The sequence below is a fragment of the Clytia hemisphaerica genome, unplaced genomic scaffold (genome assembly GCF_902728285.1).
Source record: "Clytia hemisphaerica strain Z4C2 unplaced genomic scaffold, Clytia hemisphaerica genome assembly, whole genome shotgun sequence".
Classification (NCBI taxonomy): Eukaryota; Metazoa; Cnidaria; class Hydrozoa; order Leptothecata; family Clytiidae; genus Clytia; species Clytia hemisphaerica.
The window spans coordinates 1,230,304-1,250,443 of record NW_027103938.1 but is presented as its reverse complement, the minus strand read 5'-3'; the positions used below and the strand labels follow the sequence as shown (position 1 = coordinate 1,250,443).

Sequence of the window (20,140 nt, the reverse complement as noted above, 5' to 3'; positions counted from 1 at the left end):
GCGAACATGATTCTAAGTAGAAGGTTGTTGCGTGTGTTTAACAATATGTTAGTATAATTGTTTTTACAACAGTCATTATGATTAAAAAAAATTAAATTTCTTTACAATTTTCTTGACGTTAAAGTTATTGAGAATTGTTTTTTGTAAAAGTTATTCATAAAAGATGTCTCGTGACAATTAATATGTTAATATGATAAACATTGCAAATTTAATCAAACACACACAAGAACTTTCTTTCTATAGAAGTGGTACGACTCGATACGTTTTTCAAGACACCCTGTAGAAAAACCATATTCGCATTCTGTAATAAAATTTGAACCAATCAGAAAGCTTAGTGAAAATGAATTATGATTTACGGCTCGTCATATACCAGGTCTCTTGCCCTTAAGGGAGTTTATGTCGAGTAAATAGCAGGTTTCTTTTGTTGTCACTATAATAAATCTGCATAATTAGCGTGTTGTGACAAAAGTCTTTTGTTTCAAGCCTAATTATGTGCTAACTTTTAGAATGACTTTTTATGCTTCAATTTACATTAAAATATCATTTTTCAGTAGTAAACTGTTGAAACTTTCATTGAAAATCCCGGATTTTTGCGAAGTTTTAGATATGCAGTAAACAATGGATCATTTTTTATCTTTGAATCGTGATTATAATCCTTTAAATAGATAGATAATACATAGATACATAGATACATGGATGCGTAGATATGTAGATACATAGATACGTGGATACATAGATGTGTAGATATGTAGATACATAGATACATGGATGCGTAGATATGTAGATATATAGATACATAGATACATAGATACATAGATACATGGATATGTAGATACATAGATGTGTAGATATGTAGATACATAGATACATGGATACATGGATGTGTAGATATGTAGATACATAGATACATGGATGCGTAGATATGTAGATATAAAGATACATAGATACATGGATACATGGATGCGTAGATATATAGATACATAGATACATGGATGCGTAGATACATAGATACATAGATACATAGATACATGGATGCATAGATACATAGATACATGGATACATGGATGCGTAGATATATAGATATATAGATACATAGATACATGGATGCGTAGATACATAGATACATAGATACATGGATGCATAGATACATAGATACATGGATACATGGATGCGTAGATATATAGATACATAGATACATGGATGCGTAGATACATAGATACATAGATACATGGATGAGTAGATATGTAGATACATAGATACGTGGATATGTAGATACATAGATGTGTAGATATGTAGATATATAGATACATGGATGCGTAGATATGTAGATACATAGATACATAGATACGTGGATGCGTAGATACGTAGATAAATAGATACATGGATATGTAGATTATATAGATACATAGATACATGGATGCGTAGATATGTAGATACATGGATACGTGGATATGTAGATACATAGATACATAGATACATGGATGCGTAGATACATAGATACATAGATACATGGATATGTAGATATATAGATACATAGATACATGGATGCGTAGATATGTAGATACATAGATACATAGATACATAGATACATGGCTATGTAGATACATAGATACATAGATATATAGATACATAGATACATAGATACATTGATATATAGATACATAGATACATGGATGCGTAGATACATAGATACATAGATACATGGATGCATAGATACATAGATACATGGATACATGGATACATGGATGCGTAGATATATAGATACATAGATACATGGATGCGTAGATACATAGATACAGGGATACATGGATGCGTAGATATGTAGATACATAGATACATAGATACGTACGAGGATACATAGGTCTGTAGATGTGTAGATATGTAGATACATAGATACATGGATGCGTAGATATGTAGATATATAGATACATAGATACATAGATACATGGATATTTAGATACATACATACATGGATGCGTAGATATATAGATACATAGATACATGGATGCGTAGATACATAGATACATAGATACATGGATGCATAGATACATAGATACATGGATGCGTAGATACATAGATACATTGGTACATGGATGCATAGATACATAGATACATGGATACATAGATGCGTAGATATATAGATACATAGATACATGGATGCGTAGATACATAGATACATGGATGCATAGATACATAGATACATGGATACATGGATGCGTAGATATATAGATACATAGATACATGGATGCGTAGATACATAGATACATAGATACATGGATGCGTAGATATGTAGATACATAGATACGTAGATACGTACGTGGATACATAGATGTGTAGATATGTAGATACATAGATACATGGATGCGTAGATATGTAGATAAATAGATACATAGATACATGGATACATGGATGCGTAGATATATAGATACATAGATACATGGATGCGTAGATACATAGATACATAGATACATGGATGCATAGATACATAGATACATGGATACATGGATGCGTAGATAGATACATAGATACATGGATGCGTAGATACATAGATACATAGATACATGGATGCATAGATACATAGATACATGGATACATGGATGCGTAGATATATAGATACATAGATACATGGATGCGTAGATACATAGATACATAGATATATGGATGCGTAGATATGTAGATACATAGATACATGGATGCATAGATACATAGATACATAGATACATGGATGCGTAGATACATAGATACATTGATACATGGATGCATAGATACATAGATACATGGATGCGTAGATATGTAGATACATAGATACATAGATACGTGGATACATAGATGTGTAGATATGTAGATACATAGATACATGGATACATGGATGCGTAGATATATAGATACATAGATACATGGATGTGTAGATACATAGATACATAGATACATGGATGCATAGATGTCTAAAATGGCTACTTTTCGTGAGAACGAGGCAAACTATTCTCACGGCAGCCGAAATAAGTGACGCAATCAGCTCGTGCCGATATTTTGCCGCTGTCAAAAATCTGAAGTCGCGCTGAAGATCGGCAATTTAGCCGGCAGATTGCCGGTCTACCATTGAGCGGTAATTTGCCGGTAATTTGCCGGTGATGATTTAAACCAGATCGGCAAGATCGGTAAATTATACGCCAATTTGCCGGCAATAATGTTACCGCTTCGTTGCCGGTAACAATTTCGTGTCTTTGATATCGCTTGGAGGGTCACATTTTTGCGTTTTAAATAAAAAGTTCTATTGTCAGCTTCTGAAGTTTTTTATAATGGAATTTGGTGGCAATCCTGTACAAAAGTAGCTGACTGTGTGCAGTCTGGGAGCGGTCGGTCTTGATTGACCCTGTCAAGTATAATATTTTGGGGTCTCATTCAAAACCAGATTTTGCCAAGTTGATAAAGCTTTGGAAAATTTTTCTATATAGCAGTAAAAGGAGTTACATCAGTGCAAAACATTGGTTGCTAGCAAAACAAGAAAGTGACTTCACAACCACCACTTAATACCAATGGGCCACCATACTGGTGTGCTCTAACTGTCATGTTGTTTTTCTGTGTGTTTTTAAGGAAGCACTTTGCTACAACACTTTTCTGTTTCCTGATTAAATGCTGATAATTATACTTTCTTTGTTTTCTAGCAGACAAACGGGCTAAAGACATATTATTTTATTATGTTGTAATACTAGATTATAAAAGTCACTTCTTTATACCATAAGACTATAATGGCATGTTTTGTGTTTATTTATTCTAACGAGTGAGTCTATTAGTTTAGTTCAGTTTCCTCATGCGATTGGAGATCTCTCGATAAAGGCCAAAGTTCACATGCCACGTGCTAGTAATGAATGGTCTTTAGTTAGGCTTTTCTGGATGGTAGAATATAAAGTTTTACAATTATGATTAGTTGGAGGTAGTACACGATTTTTTTATAAGGAACCTTAACTTGGCTCCGAGCCTGGAGTTCCTTATTCTTCCAGAGAGTTTCAGTCTCAAAGTTCCTCATCGAGTTCCTTAGCTGCTAGGTTAGGATTTGCTAAGTATGTAACTTCTGCATAAGTATTACTTCTTTAGTGTAACTTAAATAGCACCGAGTTGCTTCTATGTATATACATAACTATGTTTTTGTACATTTAGAATAAAAAGAATATATAAACATGAAAGAAGAAAAGGGTACTGTTGGAAGTCGACAAAGCATTCACCACAAAAATGGAGGACATTCGAATGGTACTAATGATGAACCTGTATCTTTCTTTTGGTAAGATTTATTTCGTTTTTTCGTTTTTGTTCATCATGAAAACACATACAAAAACAAGAGAGTCCCTGATAATATTCTGATATACGGGGCTGGAGTTAGGCTCGTAGGAATCAGTTTTATTGGCATATCACAGAGTTCTTAATTGGGGAAAGTCTTGATTTATCCTAGGGGAGGAGGAATATTGGTAGTGGAAAACTTCAGTCGCTATCCCAGGTCACCTATCATTATACCCCTCATAGCCCAACTAAACTAAAAGGAATATTCTAAATACATATCTGGCAATCCCTTTGTTTGTAATGTGCTTCGCCATGTTCGTTGACCATTTTGATAGAATATGATGTACTGTATTATATATTGTAGTTTGTTAACCGGTTACTTTTTCGAAGCGGGCTACACGGCTTTTTGCGCAATGCAATTGGTTCTTTTCGCATGACGACGGGCCTACACTGCCCAGAGTTGCCCGTCGTTAGGAAAATTCATTGTGACGTCACTTTTTCAAAGGAAAATGAACAATGCGTATCTTTTTATATAATATGGAGCATTTTTATCAATGTTTCTGTTCAATTTTCAGGAAATCACACACAATTAGTGTTTTGACAACTCTTCTTTTGTTGTTATGTTATTTGACGTTCTTGGAAGATCAGTCAGAGCATTCTTCAGAATACAATGCTAAAAGGTATATAATGATTATAACTATAAATTGAAAAGTTTTCTTTTTTTGCATATATGAAACAAATAACTACCTCTAGAGCATAGGGTCAGTTTATGGACCATATCAAATGGTGCATCGGTTGTGGTGCTAAATAAACTAAATAAAGTTTGTAAGTTGAAAATTCAGTGGGCAATATAGCAATCCTGCTACACTCAAAGGAACAAAAAGTAACAGGCAGTTTTAGTGTCTGTCATTGTACTATAGATGGCAATTACTTTTCATTCAGATTTTCTTTCAGTATGTTTGATTTTGATGTTTTTATTTCAGAGGCGTGTTGGCATGTATCATGGTATTTTTAGCGTTTGGAGTCACACAAGCAAAAGATGGTCCCTTTCTACGACCACATCCTGGTAAGCCTTTTCCTTCCTGCTTTTGAAAGTATTTTTTTTGTTTTTCTAAGGAAAAGATATATTTGATGTAATTTGAGATTGTTTGATGTGATTTTTAACACTTTTTGTAAGATTAGGATAACCAACTTATTAAAAAAAGTTCATTTCCTGAAGATAAGATATCCCTCTCTTTTACTAGAAACCATTGAAATAGTTTGGTCTACCCAAAGTTATGTCGAAACTTCCAAATTTTTAGAAGAGCAGAAACAGTAATAATAAGTTAAACAAAAATTTCTTATTCTCTTTACAAATTGTCCTTTTGTTCTTAGTGTTATGGCGATTCATCTTGTGTTGTAGTGTGATTTACGAATTGTGTCTCATTTTCCTGCTCTTTCAGGTAAGCCCGATATGTTTTGAAAATCTATCATTTTGAAAGGAAGGAACGTTATTAGAAGTATATGTTTTTTGTAATTTTACAATTTCGGCCCTCAGATAGCAGTGCAAAATTTTATTTTGAACAAAAAAAGACGATATTTTGTTGGCCGATATAAATTCTTTTCAGCTTTCAATTCAACCTAAATGTGCATAAATTCCGTTAGTGAGTGTCGAACGTCAACACATTTAGATGGTTATCCCGAATGTCCTTGACCGGCGAATCGTGTTTTTTGACAAAACATATTTCGCCGTAAGTTCTCCTGAAAAAAAGTAGATACCTCTGTAAATACTTTTATTGCGAACAATTATTTTTTCAAGTTTAAATCAACCATTCCATAAAGTTATAAGAATAAGAACAAGTTTTAATTTATTTTCAGCGAAAGCTTTTCGGTAAAACCATCTTCAGCGCTAGATGTTTAAAAAGACTTTTTAAAACATTGGTTTTACACTTTTTAAAACACTGTTTTTACCAAAAAGCTTTTGCTGAAAATAACATAAAACTTGTTGTTTTTATTATATTTTTTTGTCTTCTAACGTAGACGGCAAAAGATGCACGCCGTTGGATGTCTCATTTCGACCCCAAACTTGGTGTCCAACTCCCCGAACACGATTACGGTGGTAGTTGCTTGCTTTATGATGAAAACAACACTGAAAATCCATGGCATAATTTCTGGGTAACGACATAATGTTTCTATTGAATGCAAAAGTCCTTTCTTCCATACTGTAGTAGTATAGGTTGGTAAAAAATATGGATAACTTTATATGCTTTGTTTTGAACGTATTTTTCTATTGATCATCATCATCACCCTTCGACCTAGGTCCGAATGGTCCGTTTCAAAATATCAAGAAATCTTCTATTGATATCATGTCTAATGATACTGTTTCAAATGAGAGAAGGTTTTTTGTGCTCAGTAGGACCTGCCACTGTTAGACGAAGTACTTACAAAGAATTTCATGCCACTGGTTGTTTCTAAGCTTTACTTTATGTTTTATACGTATGTAACAATTAATCACAGGATAAAATAGACGGCTTTGTACCAGCACATTTGTTCGGATGGTGGATTAAAACGTTGATTTTACGTGACTACTGGTTGACCTTCTTGCTGAGTATTTTATTCGAGATCTTGGAATATTCATTACAACATCAATTACCAAACTTCTCAGAATGTTGGTGGGACCATGTAAGTTATAAAGTTTATAAAGTTACGCGTTTTAAAAATAAGAACACAAGGCTATGCAGTTAGGTATGTTGTAACAGGCCAAACTGGAAATATAAGAAAGTCAATGTCAATATGTTTACTAGCTAGCGTCAATACCTAATGGACATCAATACCTATTTCGAGAAAAAATTATAATCTAAAAGAACGAAGTACTACGAAGTAAAGCAAATAATACACAAAGTCCGGTCTAAAATGACATTTGCTTCATTACGAAATTAAAATACGAAACAATTTCACAAAAAAATCTGAATTCCGACTAACCTGTTATGTTTCCTGTTGCACTCTCTTTATGAACACCGGATCATTTGTGAGACCTGAGTTTCATTTTGTAAAACAAAAATGTGATGATCTAATACTCTTTTTTTTCAGTGGATATTGGATTTCATAATTTGCAATGGTGGTGGAATACTTTTGGGAATGTTCACTTTACAGCACCTAGAAATGAAGGTTTGAAATTCTGTTATTTTTGTGGCAATTAAAATGTGTCAAAACGTGTTCAGAATTTCGTACAGGACACCCAAAAACATTAGTACTCTGAACCTGGAATTTTAAACCAATTTATATTTCCCCCAAAAAATAAGTATATCAATAGACAATTTTTAATTGGACCTACCCCGGTGGAGGTCCTATAAATTAACCTGTGTTTGTTCGTCCGTTCGTCTGTTCGTCCGTCCGTTCGTCTGTTACTTTTCTCAGGATTGAATCATAGGAATCGTTTGATTTTTGGTAAAAAGGTGCAAAATGGTAGTGGCCAAAATGTGACGGAGCCCGATTTTCGAAAAAAAAAAAATTTGGGGGCAAATTTGGGCCATAAAACGGCTAAAAAACGGGTTTTTTGGACTTTGTGAAAAATTGGTCATTAATTTTTTTTGATTTTTCGCATGAAAGTAGGGTACCATCATAGGTAAAAGATGGCTCAAACAGAATTTTGCAAAAAAAATTTGTTGGCTCAAAAAACGCATGTTTATCTATAAGAATTACTATTAATAAGCATGCATCAATGTTCTTAGTCAAATTACTCAATTTTTTTATGAGATAGATGTTTTTTTTGCTCGTGAAGGCTTACTTTTGAAGAATATGTGTGTTTAAGACAGGAAATTTTAGTTGCTTGGCGTGTTCCTATAGAACAACTGGCCAAATTCGATATTTTTTATAAGCACATTATCAATTACTTATGTATTAGCTTTTCTCGAGATTGGATTTTTCATTCTTTATGATATTTTGCACTAAGATGCATAACTATAAACGTTCGAATGTGATGGAGTCCGATTTTCAAATCAAAATGTTATTGGGCAAATTTGGGCCAAAAAACGGCTAAAAAAACGGGTTTTTGGACTTCGTGAAATCATTGGATCATTGTTTTTTTCAGATTTTTTGCATGAAAGTAGGTAAAAGATGGCTCAAGCAGATTTTTGTAAAAAAAGAATTTTTCGGCTCAAAAAACGCATCTTTATCTATAAGAACCACTATTAATAAGCATATATCAATGTTCTTAGCCAAATTACTGAATTTTTTGATGAGATATATGTTTTTTTGCTCACGAAGTCTTGAATATGAAAGAATATTTCAAGAGCATGAAATTTTTGTTTCTAAACGTTTTTTTATAAGAAACAAACGACTAATTTAAATAGATTGTAACTATTTGTGTTCTGAATGATTGTTTAATGGTCACGTCACGTAGATATCAATTATATATGTGTTAAATGCATAACCAGGTAGGTCCATAAAAGTATCACTTGTTACTCTGTCAAGCCATTTGACAGGTTTTAGCGTGCTATAGTAATCGTATGGTTTGGAGTGCAAATAACGATTGATCACGAGTAACGATTAATCGCACTCCTCTAAACCAATCAGAGTTGACTTATTTCGAACGACTGGCGACTGGCTTCAAGAATGTTTAAAAACTTGAAAATGTTCGGTATCCCGTCATTATTTGAAACTATTTGAACCCCTGGATATCCAGTCCATTTGATGTGTGTGCACCCCTTGGGTGTCGGATAATCTCAACACTTCCATACAGTTTTTTTTTCCACTCTTGTTTCTTCCAGAAATACCATTGGAGAAGTTTATGGAGTATTCCAACCTACTCTGGCAAGTTCTATCGTTTTATGGGCCAGTTTACACCGTACAGTTGGCGAAAATTCTCTTGGTGTGCAACATACTCATTGAAAAGATGGTTAGCCGTTCTAGGGCTCATTGTTATGGTTCGTTTATCAAATTTCACTTTTAAAGTAAACTAAACAATAGCCAACAAAACTGAAAGCACAATCTCACTGAATTTCCTATTATTTTTGAGTGATACCAATACCAAGTGAATAATTACTTTGACAATGAATTGTAGATTCCTTCTCTTCCTTGACTTTAAAGTATAAGGTGTAAAACCTTTTCGTTGGCCACCTGTTATATTGCATAAATCTTCAACTGTAGCTTAAAGAAGTTATGAAAAATGCGTTTTGATATTAATTTCTTCTTTACTTTTTCCTACCAGTTTTCACTATGCGAGTTGAACGTGTTTTACTTGAAGACAGCTCTGTGGATTCCACCGGAACATTACACCGTACTCGGCCGCTTGCTGTTTGTCTCCTTCCTAGGATTGGTATCCATACGTGAATGTTATGATTATCTTAACGACAGGTAAGGTGTTCCTTGTATACATGAATTTGACAATCCATTCTTCCCAATCCTGCCCAGGCATAAAAATCAGCTTCAAGCCTTATTACATATACAAAGTCAGGGGGGTCTGTACTAAAATCTTACACATGAATACTGAAAGGGTTTTCGAGAATTTTGCATACCAACACCCCATGTATTTTAGTACACATGTGCTTAAATTTTTAGGGACAGTAAGACACAGAGACCATCCAATTTTGGTCTTTTCCGGACAAAGTTTGTCTTCTTGGGACCATTGCAACATAATATTCATACTTTTAACCACTGCTTTATAAATTGAAACCATTAAAGATATTTGACTAAACGTTCGTTCGTTCGTTCGTTCGTTCGTTCGTTCGTTCGTTCGTTCGTTCGTTCGTTCGTTCGTTCGTTCGTTCGTTCGTTCGTTCGTTCGTTCGTTCGTTCGTTCGTTCGTTCGTTCGTTCGTTCGTTCGTTCGTTCGTTCGTTCGTTCGTTCGTTTTTTCGGATTTTTTTGCACAAAGATGCGTATCAGCAATGCCCAAAATATGGCCGAATCAGATTTTTGAGAAAGATTTTTTAGACTGAAAATGCCGGAAATGCCGTTTTTGCAGATTTTCAATGGACATTTTCTTACATGAAAAAAAGCGTGTTAAAAGATAAGAATTCTTTTAAGCAAAACGTTAGTTCCAGATAGCGCGATTTGTTTTTTATCTTTTTCAAAAATATATTGAAGACTAGATGAAATGAATACATTAGTTATAAGATTTTTATTTAGTTAGTAGTTGGCACAAAGCTTTAAAATTTGTATAGTTTCAACTAACAAATTGAACGAAAAACTCTCAGAGTTCCCCGAATCGTATTATCGTGATTATCAAAATAGCACTGTTGAATGTTTACTGCAGGTAAAACAACATGCTTAAACATCTGTTGAAATATTACTGAAGATTTAAGTCAACAGAATGTTTGGTCAGAAAATAGTCAACAAGAGTGTTTGACCAGGAAATAGTCAACAGAATGTTTGGTCAGAAAATGAAAAAAAAAAATGAAAAACTGTGCAACGAAGAAGAATCCATCACTAAATATGGCACACGATTTTAAATATGAGTTGATGAATTTTACCCATTGTCGAATATTCTTTTATAATCCCCTTAATTTCAGTGTTGGATACTTGTAAAGTTGCCCTTTTATCTTCGGGTTATAAAAAAAAGTCATTTGGTAAGCCTTCCAAATGACAAGACTCGTGTTTGACTGAGCCTCATGTTCCTATAAAAAGAAACGTGCTATTGGTTTTGCTCTCCGTCACCTTAACTCTACTCATACCTATAAATATGCCAAACGATGGCCTGCGATGGCAGGGATGATCGAAAGCAGTAAAAATGGCGACTTTACATCCACTTGTTTTACTGGCCATTTTGCTTGGTTCTTTTCTACAAAATGTGACAACGGATGATATCAATAATCTAAAGTCACAGATACAAGGTTTGACAGCTCATGTTTTACGAGCAAATCAAGAGATTCAAATACTGAAAACCAAAGACCGTACCCGGAATACTTATTGTCAAGTAACATCTGCTTTATGTGGGAATTGCCTTTGCGTTGAGGACTACAACTTAGTTGAGAAATTTTACTGCGATTGTCGAAACAAGCCTAAAGTGCGCGATTGCAAAGCGCACTACGAGAATGGTGAAAGAATCAATGGTTTATATTTGATCCATAACGACATCAAAGGTAGGTTTGTCAATCATTTTCACTTGCGATACTTTTTGTCTTGTTTATGCTGGGGCCAAATTAATATTTTGTTATACGGGGGGAAATGTAAATTAAATTCATAAAATTAATTTCTTGTTTTATTTACAAATCAATTTCTTTCTTTACTGGCAAATCTACTTATCTACTTAGGCTACCTTTCTTATTTCTTTAACATTGTTTAATTATCTCCAGGTGCGGTTGTTCAAGTGTTTTGTGACCAAAACGACGATAAAGGCGGATGGACGGTTATCCAGCGACGTGTTGACGGAAGCACAAACTTCCAACGTAACTGGAACGCCTATAAAAACGGATTCGGTCAACTGCAACGTGAGTTTTGGTTGGGTAACCATCATATCCATCAACTCACAGCACAAGCTTTTTTGAGGGGCACGACTGTCCGCTTCGACATGATCAGACGGAGTGATTCGAAAAAAGTATGGGCCAAATATTCCACATTTTCAGTCAATGCCGAAGCAACAAAATATCAATTGGCAATTAGTGGGTATTCTGGAATCGCCGGCGACCATATGCGGAAACACAGCGGGAACAAATTCTCGACTTTTGATCAGGATAATGACGATTACAGCAGCGATAATTGTGCGAGTAGTAACGATGGAGCATGGTGGTTCTATGGCTGCCATATGGTCAATCTCAATGGAGCATTTGATGCTTTGCTGAATCAACACAGATGGCATGCGATTTGGTGGGGAAGTGACTATGACGATGGTCGAATGATGTTCTCCGAAATCAAAGTCCGCCGAAATTAAAGCTTTGTCTTCTTGTTATTGTAATACATATTATGTGTTATATTGTAATATATATTATGTTATATTGTAATATATATTATGTGTTATATTTACCAGCAAAGAAAAAGCCAATTTCCATCAAAATTGTTTATATTGTTATTTCCAAATTTATCCATTTGAGAACCATACCAATGTTTTTACTACCTGTGCCTTGGTGGGTATTAAGGTTAATTTTGATTTTGATGTATCAAAATGAATCTGAGGGGTGGCACAAAAGCCTATCATATTTTCAAAACGCCCGTGCTAAAATATATAATAATTTAAAGTTGAATTTAACAAAAGTGATTGTTGACTATGTTAAATCTATTCGACCCTAACCCCCAATGAGGTTTCCCTGCACTTGATTTTTCAACCTCGACGTACTTAAAAGCACAAAAAACCGTTTCTTTAAAACAAGCTCTACTTGGAGTATCGAGCACTCTTAATTGTGCAGAAATCACAAATAAGAAATAAAAGTACAAAAATATATTTGAGTATTTGCAAAATTGCCTTAACCCTTTAAGTGCCAAGGTAGTATATATCAGACATGGGCTATGTAGGAGGGCGAAGCCCTCCTGTAATGCCAAGTTTGAGTTAGAAATTGTCATTTTTGATCTAACTCGTAGGAATGGGATTGGGCTTCATGGCCAAGCAAAAAAAAATCAAAAGTGAGTCTTTTCAGCGAGATTTTAAGCTAAAAAGTCAAAAAAATGCAAAAATTTGACAAAAATCCACTTTTTTAAGATTTTGACCGTTTTTTGACCATTTTTCGTCAACGAGTGATCCAAGAACCTCCAAATTTGGCCCTCCTCCTCCAGCGAATTAGTTTGAAGTTTTACCACTCGGCACCTTTCTATCATTCAGTCAGGTCCGCGCAGCAGATATATAAGCCTTTAAAGTTTGAAATAGCGATTTTCTTTAAAAAATGACCGTGGCACTAAAGGGTTAAGAGTATCTACTAGTGCTTTAAAAGTTACAAGATACAGCTCTCTTCCTCGGTTAGAAATTGAGTGACACAAAATTATTAGAATTGTGATAAGGAACGATCAGAATCTTAAAGGGATCCAGGCACGAAAAATGAAAAGCATTTGGAAAATTCAAGTCAAAGTTGTCAATAGTGATTCTATCTCACGATATTGACATCCAAAGTTCCAAATTCAAGACATCTGTACTCTTTGTAAGCCATACAAAAAATGAGAAAATTTGACTTTGGAAAACTTATGTTCATACCAGCTACTCATCAAACTAAAATAATTGAGAGCAGGCTAGAAGGATACCTGTAGTTGAACTAAATAATTTTAATTTGATTGACCGCTCAATGGCACATGATATTTAGAAGATTTGTATACCATAAAAAGTCATTTAATTTTTGATCCAGTCCTCTAATTTTTACCTAATATGGATTGAGGGTACCGGAAAGATTAAAATCAAACTTTGTAATTATAATCTAAATATGGCTTTCACAGAGTACTGATGTCGACAACTTTGACTTGAGTTTTTTTAATGCTTTCCATGATAGCATGGATTAAGTTTCATTTTTCATGCAGGAACCCCCTTTAAAAGAATTTTATTGTTTCAGTGCATGCAAGAAATTTGGACAACAATCATGGATATTCTGCTTGATTATTATCACAGAGAGTTTGATCGCTGTCAAATTTTTATGGACAACAGTCACTCTACCTCCGCCTCAGCATATCATCATACTATGGACATGTATCGCAATCGGTTTGGTTTTATACACATGTTGGCTGTTTGTTCCTAACCTTTTCCGTACAATACGTGCTCAGTTATCAAATGATGAAACAAACATTAAAACTAAAGTACATTGAGTTATTAGGCGTGTCTATCGAGTTTGTTTTCATATTTGTATTTTTTTAATATTTTTCTCGCTTTGCCTTCGACCTTTAAATTATTTTTCAAATGTTTGTTCTTTTTTAGGATTTTTGATATTTACTATTTTAAACTTTTTAGGATATATTTTAGTGGCCTATCCTAATTAATTGCTCTAAAGATTACAGTTAATCCCCAGCCCTCGGCCCAGGCCCCAGATAGTTATCTATTCAATCTGTCATAAAAGGATAGACTTGATATTATTTTTTGTAAGAATTGCTTAAGAATTTGAAGCTGTATTTTGTTCAACCATAAGCACAAAATAATTTAGGCTTTATTCTTCATTTTTAGGCTTTATTCTTCATTTTTAGGCAATAACAAATTGTCTCACAAAAACATTTAACCCTTGAAATAGCAGGATAAGATTATTATTCAAGGCTCCCCCTTTAAATTAGAGAAACATTTTCTTTTAGTTTCGACCTCATTTCACCAAAATAGACGACCCCAATTTTAGGATAGATCTTTTCCTTGTACATACGTATTTCGTACATTATGCATTTTTAATATATTATGACATATTACCTAGTTAGACTATTATAGACTATAACTATGCCATTATTTTGAAAAACAAGTTTAGATTTCATAAAAAAACATTCTAAAGACTAATGAGTCGAATCTTGAACTTTTTAATTAGGCTGAGCCAATCTTATTCATAATTTTATTGGCCAAGGCGACATTAGTTTAGGCGTACATACTTTCGCGAGATGGAAAAATCGCGCACGACATTTACTTTCGCGAATTTCAGGAAAAAATATTTATCGAGAGCACTTACTTTCGCGAATCGTTGGATAAAAATGAGAATTTTTAAACGAAAATTTGATAAAAAGTGACAAATGTTCCTTGAATCCGATAAAAACGGTTATACTTTGACTTTATAAAGGCGTCAAAGGCAAGAAAAAAATTTATATTCATTACGATTTCAAAGTTTTATAGATTTTCAATTTTTTAAAGAACATTTCGCGAGCATAAACTTTCGCGAATAACCCTCTTAAGAAATTTCAAAGACATTAACTCGTGAAAGTTTGTACGCCTAAAGTATTCGATTATTACATTAATTCTTGTTTTTCCAGCCATTTTTTATCAAAGCTTCAATTCAAACAAATTATTGTCGAAAATTGAAATCTTTTTGAGATGAAGATCGAAATGGGCAAAAGGCCATTCGATGGTCATATTTGAAGACTTCCTGAAGATTTCCTGAGACGGACCAAGGAGATATTTCGAAATGTGAAAGTTTTAGATTTTTGTAAGTACGTAGGTGCTAACTTGATCTAAACTTCACTTAAAAGCTCTCTAATCTGAAGTAGGATGGCCTTGCAAATCCCTTAATCGTTCGTTTGGACTTGAATAATGTCTTTGTTTATTGACTTATTTTATGTTCAATAGATTATAATGGAAAATTAGGGCTGATTTCTGCCCAAATATCGACTTTCTTATATCATATAAATATAAATATTTTCGTTATTGTAAGGTAGGGCAAAAAATTAGGAAAGTCAAGTTCAATTTTAGTGTGGTTTTTGTATCTTTCAAAATATGTATAATACTTGGCTTGCACCTATACATCAGGTTTAAAAACAATTTTCAAATAGATGTCAAAGAATCTGGAGTAGTTCATTAATCATCGAAAGAGTAAGTCAAGCCTTAGCACCTTATTTAAAGAAAGACAAACTTTAGAGGCCCTGTTCTTTGTTTGTTTAGGTACTCCTAAGGGTTACTTCAGCACGCAAAAATTCGTTGGAATTCTTCCAACAAGTTTTCAAGGAAAATCGGATTTAGTTTAAAAGCTTCCAAAAAATCACTTCATCAAATTCTAAATACAATACATGCAAATATGATTGCTTTTGTTGGTACACATAAAGTGTAACCTATATATTCTTTGTTCATCAGATCTCGAGTTTGCTTGTGGATTAGCAGTTGCTTAATAAATGATATTTTGCTTGCATGCAAACTCCTTCAAGCCGCGTTCAACTTTATTATATAAATTTGTCACAAAAAGGGATGTTTACTTTTCACGTTTCATATGTTTCAATTACGGTTTAAAGTAGCTTGGTTCGTTTAAACTTATACACTTTTCAGATTTAATCAGATGCAAAAACTAGATTTCATTGCGATATAAAGAATTGAAATACACAATGTCACTTGTAAAGGTATGTATGTGAATGATACTTAATTTCCATATTCTCCCTTTTTTCTGACAGATATTTTTCAAAACCTTCAGGTCTTTATCCACTGGAAAGATTCGTTTTCATTCTGATTGAGAAAACTCCGAAAGTTTAACCCATTGTAATACTGTACTTAGCTGTCACACTCATCAGGAGAGGCTGTGTGGTTGTAACTCGGGAGGGGGGTACTAGGTTTGCGAGTTGACGGGTACTTTAGGCGTACAAACTTTCGCGAGCAGAAACTTTCGCGAGGACGAAAAATCGCGAAATTCACGACATTTACTTTCGCGAATTTAACGGAAAAATATATTTCGCGAGCATAAACTTTCGCGAATCAAGACGTAGAATTGAGAATTTTCACATGAAAAAATGGCTTAGAGGGACAAATACTTCTTGGATTGGCTTGAAACATTTGTCCTTTGACTTATTAGTCTCACAGCAGGCAAAAAAGTGCCATAAAAGTTACATTTTATTCAAAGTTTGAAGATTTACAAATTATCTACTTTGTCAAGAATTTTTCGCGAGCATAAACTTTCGCGAATGGCCCTTCCTAGAATTTTTAAATACATTTATTTTCGCGAAAAGGGCCAAAATTCGCGAAAATCGCGAAAGTTTCTGCTCGCGAAAGTTTCTACGCCTAAAGTATGTCCGAGCAAAAAATCGAAAATCGATACCCTTAGAGAGGGGAAAAACTGGCGTTTTTGGGACTCTTAGAGTTTCGAGGGTGTAAGAAAGGGACCCTTATGGCTAGCACATATCTGCGGCACCCATTTTGCCTAAGTACCCCCCCCCCCCGGGATTGTAAGAAGAATCCCTACTTGACTTTTGAGATAAACATATACAGTGATCTCGCTAATTGGAACTAGAACGGAGAATTTTATATGTTCAAATTACAGAGAGATTTGAATTATGGAAAGGAATAAGTTCAAATTATAGAAGAATTCGAGTGATAGGCAGCTCTAACCAGGTCACAGAGGCAGGGGAGCTCTATGGAATGAATAAAGGAGATGTGAACTTTGGTTGTGTTACTGCCAATGTCGAGTATTCAAATATGAATATGTAAAAGATTAATAAAAGTTAGTCTAATATACCCCTAGTTTTCAATCTGAATCATAAAATTTCAAATTATTATCCTCAACATATGTTTTAATTGCATTTTAACTTTATAGCATCCATTACAACGACGCAGCTCTTCCAAACTCAGTGTTGCTAAAATCGAGAGTGTATCATTATCACATGGTCATAAGAAAGATGATTCGAGTCTTTTTCACGTCACCAACAGTTTATTACCGACGACGACCAAAATTAAGAAAATCCGACGTCGTACGACAGAAGAGGATCTCGAAAATCACAGACACGAACATTTAAAGAAAGGTTTATTAATGGTTCACAGTAATGAAAGTATCTTTTCTTCATCTTCCTTACCTGATACAGATCCTCATGACTTGATGCGCGATTATCTTGGCCGCCGACGTCGCTCGAACACCTTACCTGAACCAGTAGGTCCTGTTCTATTAGCGCCCGTTTCGCTGTTGACCGCTCACCAAAAAACAAGAAGTCATGAATTTTCGACCACGTCATCAGCAGCAGTTGACGTAATATCACGTAAAGAATTTTCATCTTCGACAGAAAAAATCAAACCCATAAGTTTAAACATCGAACGTAAATCTAAGAGTGTGAAAAAACTACGCGAGTTAGTTGGAAAAGTGTTACGTAAAAATTTAGAACATTGTCGATATGATGCTAAAAAGTCGCGCAAAAGGTGTACACATTTGAGTCAGATATTAGAAACGACACTGAAATCAAGTTTAAATTCTGGTGAGTTTGAATATAAAGTCGTGGCTTTGGTTTATATCGGGGAATTTCGGGATGACGGTATGAAGCAGTCGTGTCAATATTTTTGTAATCCGGTATCCGATTTATGTGTGATGGAGCACTATCGGGGTGAAGATATGTTTGCGACAGGGATTGTCTTCGCGACGTTAGTGGAGAGTCAAAAACAATACTTGGTACCTTCTTATAATAACCTGCAATCGTCGAGACGAGACCCTGTAATGGTTTAGCTTGGTGATTGGATATCAAAAGAGGCAAACTTCAAACAGGTCATATATCAGGAATTTGTTCAGACGTGTTTAAGTAAAAGGAGGGAGGACACAATTTTGCAAAAGACGTTGTATAAAAACCTTACTTAAGGGAGCTAATTTTGAGGAGAACCATTTTTTGACGAAATTTGCCAAAACTTTTGGCAAATCTATTGTGAATGTTTTTAGATTTCGAAATTTCCTAATACATGTTTCTGCCCCTATATCAGGCTCGCATTATACTTAGCATTCTATTTCATTTTAAATTATGACCAATAGACTAATTCTTTTCAAATTTTGGAGGTATTTTCTTGTTTTTATTATAGTTTCATAAACTTTGATGGGATTTAAAAAAAACATTTTATTGTTTTGACGTTTTATTTTTGAAAACGAAATTGAAAAAATTCAAGATGGCGAAATCCTCAAGTCTACTTCACTTAGACTCAGTGCCATCAAAATGATCAGAAAGCAAAGTTCAGTCAGAAGTTGACTCTAAAAGTCTATTCACGATAAGTGTGCACTCTTTTTTCATTTACCGATAACTTTTGAAGGAATTCTTCAATCTTTATAAATTTGGTATCATTGGAAAGATATTAGTTAGTGGAACAATTTGAAATAAAAAAATCTTCAAAAAAATTATAAAAATGAAGATGAAAATGAAGAAGAAAAAAATGAAGATCTTGTAGAAAAGTGCTATAACTACCATTTTCCGTGAAGTGAATCCTTGATCATCGAACGTTATTACTGTGAAAGAATTTCTCAAAAATAATCATTCAGTCAAAAGATATCAAACAAAGTTATAAGCTGATTGACGTCTAAAAACGCTGTTTTCTGCAGTTTTTTGCTGTTTTTTGGGGTCAATCACTTATTAACTTTGTATCATAACTTTATATTGAATAAATATCTTAATGAAATTTTTTCACAGTGATGATCTTCTAAGATCAAAGAATCTCTCCAGTGAAAATGAAAGTTATAGCAGTATTCTACAAGATCTTCATTTTTTTCTTCTTCATTTTCATCTTCATTTTTGGAATTTTTTTAAAAATTTTTTTATTCCAAATTGTTCCACTCACTAATATCTTTCCAATGATACCAAATTTATAAAGATTGAAGAATTCCTTCAAAAGTTATAGGTAAAAGAAAAAAGAGTGCACACTTATCGTGAATAGACTTTAGTCTAATTGTTCTTTAGGTACCAAAAACTGAGCCTGCATATGCTTATAAACGTTATGCTTATAGAAAAAAATATTTCAACACGCGAGGTTAAATTTTTTTTTCTAATTGGTTGAGTTGCAGGAGGCTTTGAGGCCTATTTTCGCAACTATAGGCGCTTTCAATGAGCGCCCCGTCAGCACCTTGGAGTGACTACCCAATTCCCTCACATGGCATGGGTTGACCCGGGCGAAGGTTCATTCACTTGCCAAGTGAACCGCTGTGAGTGGGAATCGAACCTCAGTCCCATGTGCAGCAACCAAGGTCAAGGACAACTATACCACAGCGCCTGTGTGAAGCGAATTTGTTCATTTGTTATCAAACATTGCTCACCCAAACTGTTTTGTTACCTAAAAAATTTCACCGGGTCAGGCGGTTATTCTGGATTGAAATGACAATGATATAACACTTGAGACCCTACTTCGAGAGAACCGGTGGCCTCTACCACTGGAATAGTTGAAGATGATAATGTCTTTGATGATCCCCGAAATATCATCCCCGTTTAAAAAAAGTAAAGTAAACTCTCATCTCGACTGAAACGGCATCCATTGTGATTTTCAAAATCCTTACTGCGGATAAGATTCATAATTTCAGCTAAAATCAGGCGATTTTCTTTCCCATTGGTTTTTGGCTCCTTCGTTGTATCTTTGAGAAGGG

At 34.3% G+C, this 20,140-nt stretch overlaps 3 protein-coding genes across 3 annotated transcripts; all 3 read left to right on the top strand.

Moving 5' to 3' along the window:
• Positions 1-4,158: 4,158 nt before the first annotated feature.
• LOC136809899 (phosphatidylserine synthase 2-like) lies at positions 4,159-15,531 on the top strand. Its single transcript, XM_067066462.1, has 10 exons — positions 4,159-4,279; positions 4,851-4,955; positions 5,259-5,341; positions 5,650-5,717; positions 6,295-6,429; positions 6,772-6,936; positions 7,345-7,422; positions 9,024-9,179; positions 9,464-9,609; positions 13,721-15,531. Exons 1-10 carry the CDS (start codon positions 4,179-4,181, stop codon positions 13,968-13,970), a joined length of 1,287 nt encoding a protein of 428 aa, XP_066922563.1. The 5' UTR covers positions 4,159-4,178; the 3' UTR covers positions 13,971-15,531.
• On the top strand, positions 10,388-12,250 carry LOC136809900 (fibrinogen C domain-containing protein 1-B-like). The gene is made up of 2 exons (XM_067066464.1): positions 10,388-11,335; positions 11,549-12,250. Exons 1-2 carry the CDS (start codon positions 10,984-10,986, stop codon positions 12,121-12,123), a joined length of 927 nt encoding a protein of 308 aa, XP_066922565.1. The 5' UTR covers positions 10,388-10,983; the 3' UTR covers positions 12,124-12,250.
• A 526-nt stretch (positions 15,532-16,057) lies between the features above and the next one.
• Positions 16,058-18,394, top strand: LOC136809934 (dynein light chain Tctex-type 5-B-like). Its single transcript, XM_067066502.1, has 2 exons — positions 16,058-16,175; positions 17,360-18,394. The coding sequence occupies exons 1-2, from the start codon at positions 16,161-16,163 to the stop codon at positions 18,251-18,253; spliced, it is 909 nt and encodes a 302-aa protein (XP_066922603.1). The 5' UTR covers positions 16,058-16,160; the 3' UTR covers positions 18,254-18,394.
• The last annotated feature ends 1,746 nt before the right edge of the window (positions 18,395-20,140 follow it).

Bases quoted from the DNA above. Each gene is read 5' to 3' on its own strand.
- LOC136809900 (XM_067066464.1), top strand. From the start codon at position 10,984: ATGGCGACTTTACATCCACTTGTTTTACTGGCCATTTTGCTTGGTTCT. The intron at 11,336-11,548 runs GTAGGTTTGTCA...AATTATCTCCAG, and splicing joins GATCCATAACGACATCAAAG to GTGCGGTTGTTCAAGTGTTT.
- LOC136809899 (XM_067066462.1), top strand. From the start codon at position 4,179: ATGAAAGAAGAAAAGGGTACTGTTGGAAGTCGACAAAGCATTCACCAC. The intron at 4,280-4,850 runs GTAAGATTTATT...TTCAATTTTCAG, and splicing joins GAACCTGTATCTTTCTTTTG to GAAATCACACACAATTAGTG. The intron at 9,610-13,720 runs GTAAGGTGTTCC...TTATTGTTTCAG, and splicing joins TATGATTATCTTAACGACAG to TGCATGCAAGAAATTTGGAC.